Source organism: Theobroma cacao, chromosome 6 (genome assembly GCF_000208745.1).
Source record: "Theobroma cacao cultivar B97-61/B2 chromosome 6, Criollo_cocoa_genome_V2, whole genome shotgun sequence".
Classification (NCBI taxonomy): domain Eukaryota; kingdom Viridiplantae; phylum Streptophyta; class Magnoliopsida; order Malvales; family Malvaceae; genus Theobroma; species Theobroma cacao.
Genome location: NC_030855.1, coordinates 21,842,851 through 21,861,145, shown reverse-complemented (window position 1 = coordinate 21,861,145; position 18,295 = coordinate 21,842,851). Strand labels below are relative to the sequence as shown.

General features: G+C 29.3%; 1 protein-coding gene and 1 long non-coding RNA gene across 3 annotated transcripts; both read left to right on the top strand.

Moving 5' to 3' along the window:
- Positions 869-4,237, top strand: LOC18596483. Of its 2 annotated transcripts, XM_018123967.1 has the most exons (5): positions 871-1,213; positions 1,313-1,424; positions 1,638-1,730; positions 2,464-2,664; positions 3,718-4,237. In XM_018123967.1, the coding sequence occupies exons 1-5, from the start codon at positions 906-908 to the stop codon at positions 3,949-3,951; spliced, it is 948 nt and encodes a 315-aa protein (XP_017979456.1). In that variant the 5' UTR covers positions 871-905; the 3' UTR covers positions 3,952-4,237. The 2 variants fall into 2 exon arrangements, with proteins under 2 accessions (XP_007025054.2, XP_017979456.1); XM_007024992.2 differs by lacking the exon at positions 2,464-2,664 and having other exon boundaries at positions 869-1,213.
- Positions 6,964-7,467, top strand: LOC108662479. The gene is made up of 2 exons (XR_001928343.1): positions 6,964-7,180; positions 7,287-7,467. It is a non-coding gene; the product is annotated as an uncharacterized LOC108662479 (long non-coding RNA).

Here is an 18,295-nt window from a genome sequence, read left to right as displayed (position 1 = left end):
ATTATTACACTTTAATAATGTTTCGTAATATAAAATGTTATTAATATATATAAATATATATAATTGTATAAACATTATATATATAATTTATATATAAATATTACTATAACTTATAATAAATTTTATTTATATGATTATACTTAATAACCTTATTAATTATCACTTTAGTTTTTATAATATATTATTTATAATTAGTTATTATTTATACAAACTTTGATATAAAATATTATAACATATAAATTGTGTCATTAATTTCATACATACATAATAAAGTAATATATTATAGATATAATTATATTTAATTTATACATAAGTATTACCATAACTTACTTTATATATATGATTACACTTAATAATTTTTTTAATTATCGTCTTAATTTTTATAATATTAGTTATTATTTATACAAACTTTGATATAAAAATTAAAATATTATAATATATAAGTTGTGTCATTAATTTTATATATATAATAAAATAAAATATTATATANTTTTTATATTTTATAATTATAGATAAAGTTTATTAGTTTTAATATTATAATTTGTTAAAAAAGTGATAAAATTTTGATCTATTAATTTAAAATTAAATTAATTTATGAATTATCAGTTTGATCGTTTTTTATGTTTAGTTAGTTTTAATTAATTTTTTAAAAATATTTGATAGTTTAAGTGTGGCAGATCAAACCACACAATGCACCAATTCGCTTAATCTTAAAGAATTCCATACGGTTTATTATATAATAATTTCAGTTATAAATAATGAAATTCATTAGAAAATTTTTATGGAAAATTCTTTTGATTGGTTTGCATTAATATATATAAAAAAATCAGCCGCTGCCATGACGTCAATCATGCAATCCGAAATAAAAGTAAACCTCCAACCACCAATCGTCACTTAACGGGAAAATGGAAATCTTCTATCTCTTTTGCTCTATCCTATCGGCCTTCTTCACTTCCCTCGCTTTCTCCCTCCTCCTCCCCTTCCGCTTCCTACTCCCGCGCCAGTGCCGCCCGCCTCCACTCTCCACAACCGAAAATGAACACGTTTCTCTTTACGAGGGCACCGTATGGCACGAGCGACGCCGCCCCGTCCGCCACTCCTTCCGGTACTCTGTCCGCTACGCTCTCTTCGACCTCGATAACGCTCCCAAAGCGCCGCCCGACCACCTTTCCGCCAACGAGGCTCGTAGGACTGCCGAAACCACCGGCCCAGTGTGAGTTACTGAATTTTCTTTCCCTTTTTTCTTTTTTATTTTATCTTGTTTATCTTAATGTTTGAAAAAAATTTATGAAATGAATTAATACTGTGACAGTTTTCTACTAACAATTCCTCCAAGCGTGGGATATGAACAAAATCCATTGAGTTTATATTATTGCTATGATTTGGAGGGATCCACTAAGCTTTTGAAGAAGTGCATTGCTGAGGTCTGTATTTTCTGCGTTGAATTTGCACCTAATTGGAAACTTTTGTAAAACTTGAAAAAGAAAGTAGCTAGTCTAACTTAGTAATAGAACTGATCAAAATATGACTAGAAGTTGTATTGTATACTTAGGGATGAAAAAAAAGTTGTATTTTTGTATGCTTAGCTGCATTCTACTAGGGTGTTTGCTGACATTGCTGTTGATTTATTGTTTTAGGTAACAAATACACCGTGGGGCGAAAGGGTTAGGTTTGTCTTGGACCCAAATTCTGATTTAGTGGCCAAACCATTGCATGTGAGCCCTTTTATGGTAAGTGCCCATCTAAATGCCTTATTTTTTGTAAATTAATCATCCTTAGCTAAATCAATTTCACGAGTTGACACTATCCTTAGCTAAATCATCCTTAGCTAAATCAATTTAGAAGTTTGCTCCGTTTGTGGGTATGGGGGATGGGGATTTATGAATGCAAATGAGGCAACAACCCAAACAATAGTGTTGTTTTGTGCTCCACTTGACAATTTACCATGTACAAGCTGAATTCAAGCTTAAGCTTGGTCGAAAAGAAAATTAAGCATGGGCGTATTTATCATGTGTGGTTATGAGTTTGTTAGTATTATTAAAATGCAGATAGGTCCAGGGGCAGCTCATTATCTTCTGACTGAATAAAGAGAAAAAAAAAATTATATGCTAGAACTGCATGGATTAGGACCAGGATGGGTATACGTAGATCTATTAAAATAGAGTTTGCTAAGGTTTACATCTCATAATGATTGATAGTAGTATTTCAGTGATTTTCAATTTTGGATTTATAAATAAGTGATGCCAAATTGCTCTTTGAAATTTTATTTCCAGCTTGGATGTATAAATATGGTGAATAATTTATGTATATGTTCTAGATATTTGAGAAGATGTGGTTTCTCTTATGGTTTATCTTGACATTGATTTTATCATGCAACATTCTTGGAATGCTTGTTTCATTATTTGTTTTATTGAGAAAAGTGTCTTCTCCAAAACAAGTTAGGATCTTTGAAAAAATGTGCAGGATATGCGTGGGAATTGGAGTGTTAAAGTAAATGCTCCTGGGGATAATTTACTAGTTGCAATTTCTGTCCAACACCCCGAGCTTGGTGACTATTTTCTGGCTACCTTGAAAGCTAAAAGAATCTCCCCAGCATTGGTGCATGATCATGCACTATTTTTCTGGTTGATGCCTCATAAGGTTGCCTTATGGATATATTGGCATGTAAGTGGAACTAAAAAGTTCTGATCTTTGGTCTGGGTTGGGTGCTTGATCTGAGTTCGGACTTATCTCACTTAACTCTCCACTGCTTCAGGCAATTATGTAGATAGAAAAAGTATTTTCAGCCTATTTACCATCATTTTATGAGCTTTTATTTTTCTTTGTTGGTAGTGTCTACCTTGAGACCTATTCATACTCTAAATCAGTCTAGCGAATTTTACAGGGTAGTTTGATTTCTTATTTTTACATATTCCTTTTTCTTTCAAGAAAACATTATCGAAATGGAATAGCATATCAGTTTGCCTGCTTTTGGTCTGAAACCTTCGTGTTAGCTGTATTCTGTTGATAGCAAAAAAAGTGACAGGAACAGAACAAGTTGATTGTAATCTTTTAGAGTATCACTTGAAAGTTTACTAAACTGAACCCAATGCTAGGGTTATTTGAGAAAATGACAGATTATTTATTAAAAAAACCAATTGGTATAAAGATAGAACACTGCTTCTTTCAATTATGAAAGAGGATCATACTCACTACTCTCAAGCATAAACACTTGTTTATTTGAACCTTAATTCTTTAAAACCTTATGAGTATGATGTTTTTTATATCAACTAACCTACTAAATGTCAAGTTTACACCCTTAACTCGGTGCCTCGGGACTCTCTCCTGGGTCGCAACCCTGCTGCACTGTCATACCCAGTTTCATCTAAGTGCCAAGTTGATATATCAGCATAAAAATTGCAATACCTAACACTGTATAAGCTATCTCAACTGGCGTCTTGTGTGGTAAATAATATGCATTTTGGAGGCTGTAACATAAAGTTTAATTTTACCTGCTAAATAACAAGTTGCTTATAATGTTGAGATTAGTTTATTACTTATGCAACTTGTCTCCGTTTTACCTGGATATGTCCCCGAGCCTGAGTGACTATTGGTTTTACAGTTGCCATTAGGAATGTACACCCTGTCAACTCATTCTACCGGAGCTTGGACTAAAATATATTTGCTAGATGCTTTAGAATTTATTAGGTGTTCATTCCCAATTACCATGTTTTTCAGGCTATAAAGCTATGGTGGAAAAATGTGCCTTTCATACAACACCCAAGGTACACTAACCCATCATACAGGGAGGAAGCTTTGAAGCATGATAGAAAACTGCAATGCTGTCGAGCAGTGGGAGAGAAGAAAGATGAATTCATGCAGGTTGGAGGAAGTTGTCCAGGAATTGTGGCTGAGAGAAATCATGGGGAACGATTGTTTGTATGGAGAGATGCTAAGTGGCCATGGACTTGAATGCCATGAGTGAGCTTTTTTTCTTGGCCGTGTATGTAAGGTGACATTGTTTTCTCTTTCACTTTGCTCCACCACTGTGTTTTGTTACAAGTAATGTTGGGCTTGCATGCCAATCAAAAGAAGAAATAATGATCTATTATTAGACTGTGGTATATGAGTGTGATATGTTAACTGTCATGGAGTCTTTTCTCTTTTGTAGAAAAGAAGCATGTACTACTGGTTGTTCACATAAGGCAATTTATAGGAGGTGGCCAAATCTTGCTTTTGAAGAGCTTAATTGCCTAAATTTTATATCTTGCTATTCTCAACTCTCAATTTTAAACAACTTTGTCTTTCTTTTTGCATTGTTTCATAGGGTTCTTGGCTTCTTGCATGTTTTGCCACTTTGTTGAAGTGATTTTTGCCCCCATTGCCTTGAAGTTTATTATTATTTGAGTGTTCTTTTAAAAGGGATTGTTTTATTTGGTACAAATCTAGATGGCATGCACTCTGTATCTGGCAGAGATGTGCAAATATTTATGAAATTTATTTTCGGGTTCTTTTAAATTTCTTTTTTTAAATGGGCTTTATGTATAACGTGTTTCTGACAATAGACCTCTTCATAATTTTAACTGTTTTTAGCCAAGAGAATTAAAATTTAGACAAAATTACTCTTAATAAATCGATCCATTTATTTGGTTCCGCGTCTCAACCCAAAACTTATTAACAGGTCAAGTATGTTTAGGTCTGTATCTCAAACTGACTCATATTTTTTAAGCTTTTTTCATCAGACTATTCATCTCTGGAGTATCTTTTATCAGATAGAAAAATGTTTAAATATTTTGAGCATTTTGGAGTAATTTTTGATACACGAAGAAAATCTGTGAGCGTTTAGAGCATTTTTAATCATTTTAGAATGATTTTTGATATATGAAAAAATTTTTTTGAACATTTTGAATATTCATATTCGTTAATTATATTGTTAAATGAAATATGGTGTATCGTTTGAAGTTATTGATCTTGTTAAATGAAATTCAGTAGTTTTAGTGATTTTTGAAAATTACGTGACTAGTTTTTAGGCATTACGTGACTGATTTTGAACATTACGTGATTGATTTTAGGCATTGCGTGACTAGTTTTTGATAAGGTATTGTGTGACTAGTTTCTGATAAGGCATTGCGTGACTGATTTTGGGCATTGCGTCACTAGTTTTTGATAAGGTATTGCGTAACTAGTTTTGATAAGGCATTGCATGACTAGTTGATAGGCATTACGTAACTGACTTTGGATATTGCTTGACTAGTTTTTAATAAGACATTATGTGACTAGTTTCTGATAAAGTATTGCATGACTAGTTGATAGGTATTGCGTGACTTGTTAGTAAGACATTGTGTGACTTAGGCATTACTTAAAAATTAGTCACACAATACCTAAAAATCAGTCATGTAATGTCTAAAATTAATTACGTAATGCCTAAAAATCAGTCACACAGTGATTAAGTCACGTAATGCTTAAAAATCAATCTCGTAATATTTAAAAATCAGTCTAATCAATTTCAATTCTTTAACTTTGAGATTTTATGAATAAATCAATAAACTCAAGAACATAAAACACGTATTTTTTTTTTTGCTAAGCCATGAAATTATGCATTTCATAAAAAATAAATTACAAAACTCCATAACTCTCCAAAGTAAGACAAAATAAATCCCTATTGATAGGGCCTTGCTCACTCTTTTTATGCAAAAACAAAATATACTCCCTTTACAAAATATTCTTTGAACAATTTTAATTAAAAATCTTATAAAAAAAATCAAAATCTTTAGCAAATATACTTAACAATCATCCCAATTTCAGATACAATAAAACCGTGAACCACCATAAAACCCATCAAACATACTTCAGCTATTTTTTTTTCCTGAGCCCATCATCTTAACCAATTTGATCCAACTCATCAACACAGGCATCTCCATCGCAACACAAGTTTTGAAACAAGTCATCACCAGAAAGCATCCAATTACCAAATTCATCATACTGCCTGCAATCACCATAGAAGAGCAAAATCGCTATTCATAGTCCTTGAGAACCCCAAGATCTATTATCTAAAAAAATAAAATAAAATAAGAAAGAACTTGATATCATTTCTGAATGATGAGATAGACGGTATTTGACCAAAGAGAGAAATCGAGATTTAATTTTAAAATTTTTGTCTGGATGGCAGGATAGAGAAAACTGAAACGATTTTAACTTATCTGAAATTGTTTAAAGGGTATTATTATCAAGTCATGTCAAAAATTGACTAAAAATAGTTAAAACTATAAAAAAATGATATTTTTGAATTGAACTTATAAAGAAGATTATTTTTTGAATTTTTTTTTTTATTTTCTCTAATCCCATGAATGGAGGTTGAAAGAAAGTAGAAAGGAGAATAAATTCTTTAACCTACAACAAAATATATAAATTAAACAGAGAGAAAAGGAGAATAGTTAGAAGTGTTACCAATTTGTTGAGAGAAAACGTCTGCCAGTTCCATTCCATATTTAGAGAACTATAGATGACTAGTTCTGCTTGCAGTCACATCAAATCTTAAAGGACTAGGACATCACACAATATGGAAATACACATTTTGAAGTCATTTTTAGATGGGTGAGGTTAATGTTTATCATCATAGTCAATAGTTTCTGCTGTTTCTCCAGAGTATTAGTAGCTATTGAGAGTAATTTCAAGCAGGCAACGGAGAGTGCTCCACAATATCATTTCCTTTGAGCTTAATATGAATTAATAAATGTTTGCATTCAACATTGGTATGATATAAACCCGCATGCATTTCCCGAATCTATTTTTGGGTAAGGCTCTTGTGAAGCTGCAGTGGGTATTATCATCAAAATTAAACCTGCCTTCAAGATTTCCTAAACCTAATTGATGGAATTTATGGTTTGTCTTATTTGGCTGGCGTTTACAATCAACCTAATAATAGCTATTCTTTCTGTTTCCTTTTCACTTTTTTCTTAATTTATATTCACCTTTTAAATGATATGCTTTGACCTAATATAGCATTTTTCTGCCATCATTTTAGAATGAAGTGTTGATGGAGTATGAGACTCCTTGCAAATTTGTCTCAAGGAGCCATAAACTTAGCAAATTACGTTCATATTGGCAGGTAAGTAGCTTCATCAAGATGTGATGTGACCATTCCTTGCAGTTATCCTGCCAAAAGCATCAAGATGACAGATGATATGTTATTCCGTAAATGGTAAGAGCCTACCCCCAACTCTGGATTCCGCAGTCATCCTTTTCCATCCGCATGAACAATGGCACGTTCTTGCAAAGCATGTTACTCATCTTTTGAAATGAATTAGGCATGGCTGGTATCCGGTTGGTCGAATTGCAGATGGAATTGTTGCTTTATAAATATGTTCTCTTACCTTAAAAACGGGTGGAGATTTTATTTTGCATTATTCAATGTATGTATCATCCATAATTGAAACCTTTGTAAAGATTTGTTAGGTTGAAGAAAAGGATTTTCAGTTTCCCTTCTCAGCATAACAAAAACATTATGCCTCTGGTATTGTTGCATGATTTATACCAAACAAAATTCAGCCTAACTCCCTAACTTTCATGGGACCCTAATTTCAACTGGAACAAGCTGATTTCTTTCAAAACGATTCTTCTCTTTGGATTGAATGGACAAGGTAGTGATCACGGTTGGGAAATTGGAACCATCGAACCAGCATTAGAACTAGACGTAATCCTTTGGACTTGCTTTCGGCTTCACCAAACTCTTTTCCGAATCTTTTGACTTTCCATTTGTGCCGAAGGGTGCTTCTTTTTTTCTTTAAAAAAATTACTGTTCCAAATTTAGTTAATGGTGAACAGCCCTGCAATGCATAGGATATACTTGGTAACTGAAAATTCTATTTGAATAACGAAGAGATCAATCAATTGCTTTCAAGTATTCGAGTATTTAATTGTTAGTTGATGTATAATTTATTATTTAATAAATAGGGTTTGAATTTTTTTTAATTATAAAAAAAATCAATTGCTTTCAAAATCATGGTTTTAACAACACGGGATTGTTATTTTAATTTCCAAAACTAAAGAATAGCCCCGGTCGTTACACATGATTATTATTTTAATTTTTCTAAACTCCCATCTTAATCTAATTCGTGCCCCACCTTTTGAGTTAACCACCCACATTGACACAAGTTGCTTTTTAGCTGTGCATATTTTGGCCCCACTTAGTGTATAATGGTCCGTCATTTTCCCATGTCAAAACTGAGAAAAAGGATGAAAACGTTTTGCAGTCGCATGATCCTTGCTTTGCAGACAAAAATTTTGACATCTTTCCAAACATGCTTTTCCCCCACAAGGAATCGTTCTGGTCAAGTCACATGTAATTGAATATGTTACAAGTGATTTTATATTATTTTTCACATGTCTTCCTATATAAAATTAATAATACATTTATTTCAAAAATTCCTTTATAAAAACAACTTAAATTGACTTAACACAGAATCTCTATGTTCTTCTAATGAAAGGTCAAAAGTCCAATATCTAAAGTCCTTGTAACTTAGTTCCCATGTTAGATAATAAATAAGAAATAATAGTTATTATAGATATTATAGTATATTGTTATTAATTATCTATAATATATATAAAAATATGAATATTTGAAAGTTTTTTTATCGATGAAAATAGATATTTTTAAGTTATAATTTTAACTACTTTTACTATAAACATTCAATTTGTAAATAAAAATTCTAATTGTATTTAATTTTACAAGATTCTAATTATTCATTCAAACTTACACTTTAAAATATTTATATCTTATATTTAATTATTATTTTTTAAAAATAAAAAAATAAAAATTTATATACATTACACGTGGTAAAAATTAATAATCATTATTATTGAAAAACATTGTTAATCCAAAGATGTGACTAAACCTCCTTCGTCCAATGTTTTTGACAATGAAACATGGGGGCGACTGGAGCCGTAGATTTTGACAGTTGGGAAACCATTCTGTGCGGTCAGGATGATCATGATTCGAGGATTGAGTGAGAAATGAAATAAAAGAACGGCGTTCGATTGGGACCACCACGCCAGGACAGGACAGGACAGGACAGGAGCATTTTCTCCCATGTGATATCTTCGTGCACCCAACCGAACGTGAAAGCGCCACGGGGTTTGCTCGCTCTCTTTTAAATATCTTCCTAATTTTTCTGCTTGTAGCATTTCCACAATTTTCATGCAAGCTTGCATTTCTTTTCTTTTTTCGTCTCTCGAGTGTTTTCTTGTTTGGTAGTCAATTTGTCATCTGATTTTTTTTTTTTGAAATGTTTCTAATTTTAACAAGTGGGTTGAGTGTTCATCCCCACCTGTTTTGTTTGATTTGACATTCAAGTTAAAATACCAATTTATATATATATATAAATTCATTTATACAAGATTTTATTATAAAATTAAATAGTCTATTAAAACTCGCTTGATTTTAAATAACTGAGGTTTGTAATAATTAGATAAATTTCGAAACGATCTGTAGCAATCCGAACATCTCATTTAATAATGATAAATTCATTTTATTTCATATATAAAAATCTAAATTCAAAAGTTTTTTTTTTCGAATAATAATAAATGTAAAAAACATGAAAGTAACATGAGAAATTATATTTGTACGAAGAATAAGTTTTTGATTGCCGGGGTGTTAAAGGAGTGGTGCAATCATATTTAGTTGAGGCGCAAGATATTTGGTTTGCTTGCCTCTGTTTAGGACCTCGTCACAAAACCATCCACCATCAACTTTTAGATCGACCTCAAAAAGAATCACGTGATGAAATAACATTGATCACATGCTATAAATGAAATTCTGAATTTGGAGAGATCGAGAAAAGAAATCAGATTGCTTTACTTGGGCCACATGGCAAAGGAGAGTAGAAGAAAGATAAGTAGATAATACCATTAAGTGTAGGTCAGCCATTTTAATTGAAAAATTCTTCAATATCCCCCCATTTCTTTTCCAGAACGATCCCCACAAGCCAACTGGTTTTTGCTTTTGGTCACGTGGAAATATTTGTAATTGCAACTTCCTTTTCTCTCTCTCTCTAACATGTGAGATATTATTACAAGGCAATGGAAATTTATTAACTCATAACGAAAAATATCTTTGTTTGTAAAGTGCTATCTAGATTCATGCCCAAGTTTAGCACGTCACCCATGCTTGAGATTATAAATTTCAATGTGATTGAAATCATGAAATTTCGTAAGGTTCACGATATAGATATGAATAAGACAGTTACAAATACTTTTCATGAAGCTATTTGACCATTAATACTATGAATTAAGTGAAAAATTATTAAATAATAAATTAAAAATCAAAATCAAAATCGATAATTAAGTTGATAAATTTATATGATGTAATTGAAAAGTTAATTTTGAAGAACAAAATGTGATTGGTCCTTCAATGGTGAAACCTTTGTCATCATTTATTTCCAATTGAAAATGTTATGTTCTTTACCTAACAAATAAATTCTCTACGTAAATTCGTAAACTTTGACTAAAATAAAACATCAAATTAATTAGCTCATATTTGGTAACCATTGAATGGCACATTCAATTTTAAATTGACACACGTTTATTGTCTGGCTGCAGATATATAGTCCAAAAACCTGATATTCTTTGCCTTTTTCTGCCATATGGGGGCCTAACCCAATTCATAAGTTTGGATGTTATAAATGTGATCACTTTTTTTTTTTTATCTTATTTTATTTTCTTTTCTCTCTTGCCTGATGTGGAAATGTTTCGATCCACTTTCAGGAAAAACTGTAATTGAATTGGGAAAGGTAAGATTCTTCTTTTGTTGGTGAGATATGCCTATTTTTGTGCAAAGCCTCAATTACATACCATATCAAAACTTCAATCAATGGTATATTATATATGAAAAATTAAATATTATATATAATCATTCACCATATGTTCCTAAAGAAAATATTTAATCATTCACCATTTCTTATATGCATCTAGCACCACATAATAAATGTATGTGCTAAGTTAAGAAGAGCATAAATTCACCCATTTCAAATTTCACTTTATCTTTTATCATTTGAACTAGATTCAAGAGAATTTTAACTTTTAAACCTTCTACTCGAGACTTGGAAGTGAAGACTTGCAAAAGGAAGGCATAGTGGCAGAAAAAGCTCATGCTATATTCTTTTGTGGTCATTGAATTTCACATTCCATATGCATGTCTAAAAGTGAAAGTCTACCCAACAAATTTATGGAAAGTGATTTATTTATTTATTTTGTCAATCAAGATACTTAGCTTGATTATTTTTTCTATCCCTAGTAGCATGCATTAATTATTATATTTGCTTTTAAGGACAACAATTTTTTTATAAAATTTGAATACATATCAAGTAATTAAAAGCGTTATCAAAGAATATTCTTATCTTATGGATGTTATGAATATTTTTGTGAATATCCATTTATATAATATATATCTAGATTTAGATGTAAATTAGATTGGATGAACATTAGGATTTAATTCATCTATCTAATCCCTTAGTATTATCTTTATCTTATAAATTCAATCTAGATAAGGGGTTATTAACCTATGAATGGGTACCTTCACTTTATTTATTAATACACACTTGAATAAGATTTTCTTATTCTCTCTAAATACTTTCATTTATATTTTTCTATAGTTATTCTTTTAAAATTTATTTCATAACACATTATAAGCATGATTCTCTAATCTCTCAAGCTTTCGTATTATTTTGTTTTTATCATCCCAAACTTTAAAAGGATTTCAATGGTTGGTCTTTAATTTCTTGTTGTAACAAATCAAGTAAGTGACTTGACATCTTTTGAGTATTTTCATTTCTCAAAAATCAACCTTAATATGAATTTTGCTATCATGTAGTATATATTATATTTTATTCCTTGATTAGAAAGTGAATTTGCTATTATATAACTATTAACGAAAAATCATAAATATTCATTCTCTTAAGTGAATGCGACAAATAAACTACTAATAAAAAATTATAAATCCGCCCATTCTTTGAAGTGGATGCTATATTATTTAATAATTATGATCATGGTTTTGAATCTATCTATTCCTTGAAGTGAATGCCAAATTATTTAATAATTATGATCATTGACCTGAAAGGGGTCATCATAATAATTTACACTATTACTATTTTAATTAAGGATAATTTTGCCACTAGACGTGGATAGATAATTTTGCCACCAGAAGTGGATAGATAATTTTACCGCCAGAAATAGATGGATACCTTAACCCACTAACTCATGAGAAGTGGATAACCCATCAAAAGTGGATGAATACTTGTAACCCATCAAAAGTGGATGAATACTTGTAACCCACCAAAAATGGATGAATACTTTCAACCTATCATAAGTGGATGAATAATGCAAAAACAAAAATGGAAAGAATAAAATGAATATAGAAAACGTATTTACCATTGATCATGTACATGTTGTACGTCTTGAATTTTATCAATTATCACTGAAAACTAAAACATCTTGTGTTATAGTATATCAAGATGTTTGTCCACCCTGAAAGAGGAATTGATTATATAATTGCTAATGAAAATATCCATTATTGATTTTCTTGTCTTAAAAAAAGAATTGATGATTTGATTGGTAATGAAAATATGTGAGAATGAACTTAATAATAATTAGTATATTTTAGTATAATTATATTATGAAGATACTTTAATATGTTCTTATTATATTTAAATGATATGTTCTTATTATGTGTTTTAATTATATTTTTAATGTTCTTTCGTGTTAACTTGTAAATTTCTTATTATATATATCTTATTTTATTGAAGAAAAATATGGATATTTATCTTGTTGGATTCAAGATCTATGATCTAAGTATATATCTAGCAAAACATTGCTACAATGTACATTATATTTAAAGACAAGAAATATTTTTCCCATTTGACAACGAAAAAAACCAATGTTAATGCAGTATCCGATAGTACAAGATTAATTAAAAGCTCTGAAAGAGCTAATGTTTTACCACCTTGAGGAATAAAATTTATAATAGAGGATGTGTTATTCTCTTTTAAGTCTCAAAGAAGTTTATTAAGTTTTAAAGATATTCGTCCGAATAGATATCATATTGAGACAACGAATGAAAAAGAGATTTAATACATCTATTATCTCAAGTAGGAGCTGTGTGTTGAAAAAAAAATTACTCGCTTTGTTCTCTAGATTAAACTATATAAATATTAAAATAATTGAAACTCATAATAAACCAGAAGTTTACTAATGATTTTAATGTTTAAAATGATTGATTGGACCATCCTAGATCAATAATAATGCAAAAAAAATTATTGAAAATTAATATGATCATTCATTGAAAAACTCAAAGATTTTTCAGTCTAGTAAAATGCTCATGTACTGCTTGCTCTCAAGGTAAATAAATTATAAGGCTATCACTAGCTAAAGTTGGGATTGAATTTCTTACATTTTTAAACATATTCAGGTTTATATGTGGATTCATACATCTATCATAAACCATTTCAATATTTTACAGTTTTAATCGATGCATTGACTAAATGGTTAATGTATACTTATTATCAACTTGCAATTTGACATTTGCAAGATTAATCGCTCAAATCATTTGTTTGAAAGCACTTTTTTCTAATTATGTAATCAAGACAATTTGTTTTGACAATGTCGGTGAATTTATATATTAAGCTTTTAGTATTGCATATTAGTTGGAATAACTGTTTAAGAACTTGTTGCTTATGTTCATATACAAAATGGTTTAGCAAAATCATTTATTAAACACTTCTAACTGATTGCAAGGCCATTACTTATAAAATTTAAACTAACAATTTCTATTTGGGGATATGCCATTGTAGTTGCAGCTACATTTTTATGCATTAGACTAAATCAGTTATTATAAATTCTCGCTTATATGATTAGTTTATGGTCAGGAACTAAATATTTCTCATTTAAGAATTTTTAAGTGTGTTATATATGTTTCAATTGCTCCATCACAATACATAAAGATGAATCCTTAAAGAAGGTTACGAATATATGTTAGATACAAATATCCATTCGTAATTAAATATTTAGAATTATAAATAGAAAATTTATGCATAACAAAGTTTGTAGATTGTCATTTTAATAAAACAATTTTTTCAACATTAAGGGGAGAAAAAATAACTGAATTTTTGTTTAAATGGATTATCATTATCTAGTTTTGGTCATCGCATAAATCAATATAAATTTGAAGTCCAAAAGATAATTTTTTTATAAAATATAGTAAATCAGTTGCTAGACATATTTACAAACCTAAAGAAAATAACTAAATCTTATATACCAAATGCAAATGCTCCTATTAGCATTGATGTCCCTGTAGGATAAGGCACGTCAGAAACATGGAGACCAATTGATTCTAAAGATAAAATCCTCGAAAAAGAAAAGGAGTAAATATTCAATATGGTCAAAAAAAGGAAATAAAAACTCTATAAGAGACCCCTAACATAATTAATAAAAATTTTAAAAGAAATTCAAATATCTGAAATTATTGAAAATGAAAAAATCTCAAACAATTATGTCATGACGGAAAAAGAATGAACTGAAATGAAATAAATGCCAATGATAGTTTTGTATATAATATATAATGCAATATTATGAAAGAAAATGAGAATCTTAAACCTATATTTGTGAAGAATGTAAATATAGAAATGATTGGCCAATATGAAAATACACAATTAAGGTGGAATTCACTTGCAAAACATAAAGTTTTTGAACTTGTAGTTTGTATACCAAATGGTGTAAAACCGTGAGATATAAATAAATATTTGTGCGAAAACGAAATGAAAAAAATGAGATTATAAGATATAAAGCACGACTTGTTGCACAAAGTTTTACCCAAATACCTAATATTGTGAGACATATTTTCTTGTGGTAGATGCAATTACAATTTTATATTAATTAATCTAGCAATAAATGAGAAGATTAAAGTATGTCTAATGAATATAGTTACAGCCTATTCATATGGTTCACTTGATAATGATATCTATATGAAAATCCCTAAATGATTTAAGTTGCCTTAAGCACAAAATTTGAATTTTTACAAATATTATTTGATTAAATTAAATAAATCTTTATATGGATCAAAGTAATCAGACGTATGTAGTATAATCGTCTTAGTAAATATTTATTAAAAGAAGGTTATAAAAATGATACTATATGCTTATGTGTTTTTACAAAAAGATTCATATATGAATTTGTGAAAATTACTGTTTATGTTGATGATCTAAATACTATTGGAACTCCTAAAAAGTTATCAAAAGCAGTGGATTACTTAAATCAAGAATTTGAGATGAAAGACCTTGAAAAATAAAGTTTTGTTTGGGTCTTCAAATTGAACACTTAATAAATAAAATTTTTGTCCATCAATCCAATTATATAGCAAAAGTGTTATAATAATTTTATATGGACAAAACATATTGATTTAGTTCATCAATGGTTGTAAGGTCACTAGATGTGAAAAAAAAAAAGACTTTTTCTTACCTCATGAGGATAAGAAATAACTTATTGGTCTTGAATTATCGTATCTTATTGTAATTAAAGTACTAATGTATGTTGCTAGCAATACATGACTTGATATATCAATTGCTATAAATATATTAACAGGATATAACTTTTCTCCAACTTTAAGACATTAGAATAAAATTAAACATATACTTAGATATCTCCAAGAAACAATGGATATGGGCTTATATTATTCAAATGCATTAAAATCATATTTAATTGGTTATATAGATAGAAGATATTTATCTGATCCACATAAAACTCGATCATAGACAAATGACTTGTTCACATATGGAGGTACGATTATTTTATGACGTTCTATAAAACAAACTATAGTTGCTACTTTTTCAACTATGTAGAAATTTTAGCAACTAATGAAGTAAGTCATTAATGTGTTTGGTTAAGATCTGTAACTCAACATATTTGAGAAACGTGTGACTTATCAACTAAGAAAGAAATTTCAACAACATTATACGAAAATAATACTACTTGTATAGCACAGTTAAAGAAAGGATATATTAAAGGAGATTGAACATAACATATTTCGCCAAAATTCTTCTTCACTCATGATCTCCAAGAAAATGGTGATATTAGTGTTTAACAAATTCAGTCAAGTGACAATCTAGCAGATTTGTTCACCAAAGCCATTCTTATTGCAACATTTAAAATTTTGGTATAAAAGATCGAAATACGCCATTTTAAAGATCTTAAATAATGCAGTCATCGAGAGGAGTAAAATATGCACTGTACTCTTTTCTTTCATCAAGATTTTTCTCATTGGGTTTTTCTTAATAAGATTTTTAGTGAGGTAATATTTCAAAAGCATATTTTTGAAAAGAATTATATACTCTTTTTCTTTCACTTGGATTTTTTCCTATGAGGTTTTTTTTCTTATAAGGTTTTAACGAAACATATTCTTGATACAATGGATATTCAAGGGGGAGTGTTATGAATATTTTTGTGAATATCCATTTATACTATGTATATCTAGATTTGGATGTAAATTTTATTGGATGAACATTTGGATTTAATCCATCAATCTAATCTCTTAATATTAACTTTATCTTGTAAATTCAATTTAGATAAGGGATTATTAGCTTATAAATAGGCTCTTTTACTTTATTTGTAAATACACACTTGAATAAGGTCTTCTTACTCCCTCTGTATACTTTATCTCCCTCTAAATACTTTCGTTAATATTTTTTTATAATTATTCTTTTAAGATTTATTTTATAACAATGGACACTAAATTAGCACATGTTTTGTATTGAATATTATATATATGTTATAAATGCATCACTAGCTTTTTACATCGTACCGGTGTGCTGTTAACTAAATTTTAGTTATAAAGAATTTTGGTCAAAAAGAAAAGTATATATATATATATATATAGATTTTTATTTTTTATTTCATTCACCTAATAAAAAATTAACTTCCCAATAAGGATTTCAACCTAGCAATTAACTTTGATTACGTTATTATTAAGCAACTAAAATACTAAAGAAAACTCTTGATCGTTATCTTCTACATTAATCTTTACCTAATTCATTGTTTAATACTATTAAAACAAAGACGAGAGCCCACAATTTATCTACCAAAAAAAAAATTTAAAAAGTCTTAAACTATTTAAAAATATTTAAATAAATCTCTATTATTCTATTACATTTAATGAAGCTTTTATTATTATTTTTTAAAAATCAGTGAGAATATTATTGCATAATTGGGATTAGTCATAAAGATAAATCGCAAATTCAATGAAGCTCTTATATTTTTATTTTGATTCAAATATGACTTTACGATTAACGGTTGACTAATTATCATTAGTCAAAATAAAATTTGTTATTTTATATCCACATAACGTTAATGTGATGTTGACGTGAAGTGTGAAATTATCGCACGATCATATTATCATGTCATATCAGCAAGTAATGTTACTTTTCTCTTAATATGTCAGTATGCCACATCAATATCATGTGGCATAAAAGTGGAGTTAACTAACTTTTGTTGGAGGTCAAAGATAAAAAGGAATAAAAGTTAAAAATTTTTTAGAAAGCCATTAAGAAAAAATATATAATAGATTAAAAATTTTAAAAATTTTGAGGCGCCACAGCCTCATAATAACACAAGCATCCGTCCCTCATGTGGCATAAATGATGTGTCATTTTGATTAATAATAATTAATCAATTGTTAATCATGAGAATCTGTTAATTTAATTTAAAATAAAAATATAAAGATTTAATTAGATGTTATAAAAGAATACTAATTTATTTAAAATTTTTAAAATAATTTAACAACTTTCTTAAATATCATAAAAAAATACCCGGCCCATTTCTCTGTTATTCGACAGGTGTCAAGTATAAACAATTGTGTATAAAACCCTTCTAAAAAAAAGTCAATAAGTCTAGTAAAAAATTATAAAAAAGAAAAATACTTTTAATAAATAAAAAGTGGAGACTTCTGCCGACTCAAAAGCACGTGGATTTTGTACAAGGAATATGAAAGCAGCAAACACAACTGGAAGGCCCAAAGAACAATCAAATCTGGAAAAATGGATTTACCACTATTTATTTATTAAGAAGGAGGCGGTCTTTGTGATGCATGGAATTGGAAAAAGCAGAAAATTTTGTTTTTTCTACAAAAAGGCATGTTCCACGTGCTTAAATTGATCTCTTTTTGAGAGCTGTTTTTTATTTTTTAATTTTAGTGTGTCTAGGTTCTGTGCGTTACGTGTCGAACATTGCTTTCAAAACGTTGTGCCCACCACAACGCCACTACACCTTTATATATAGC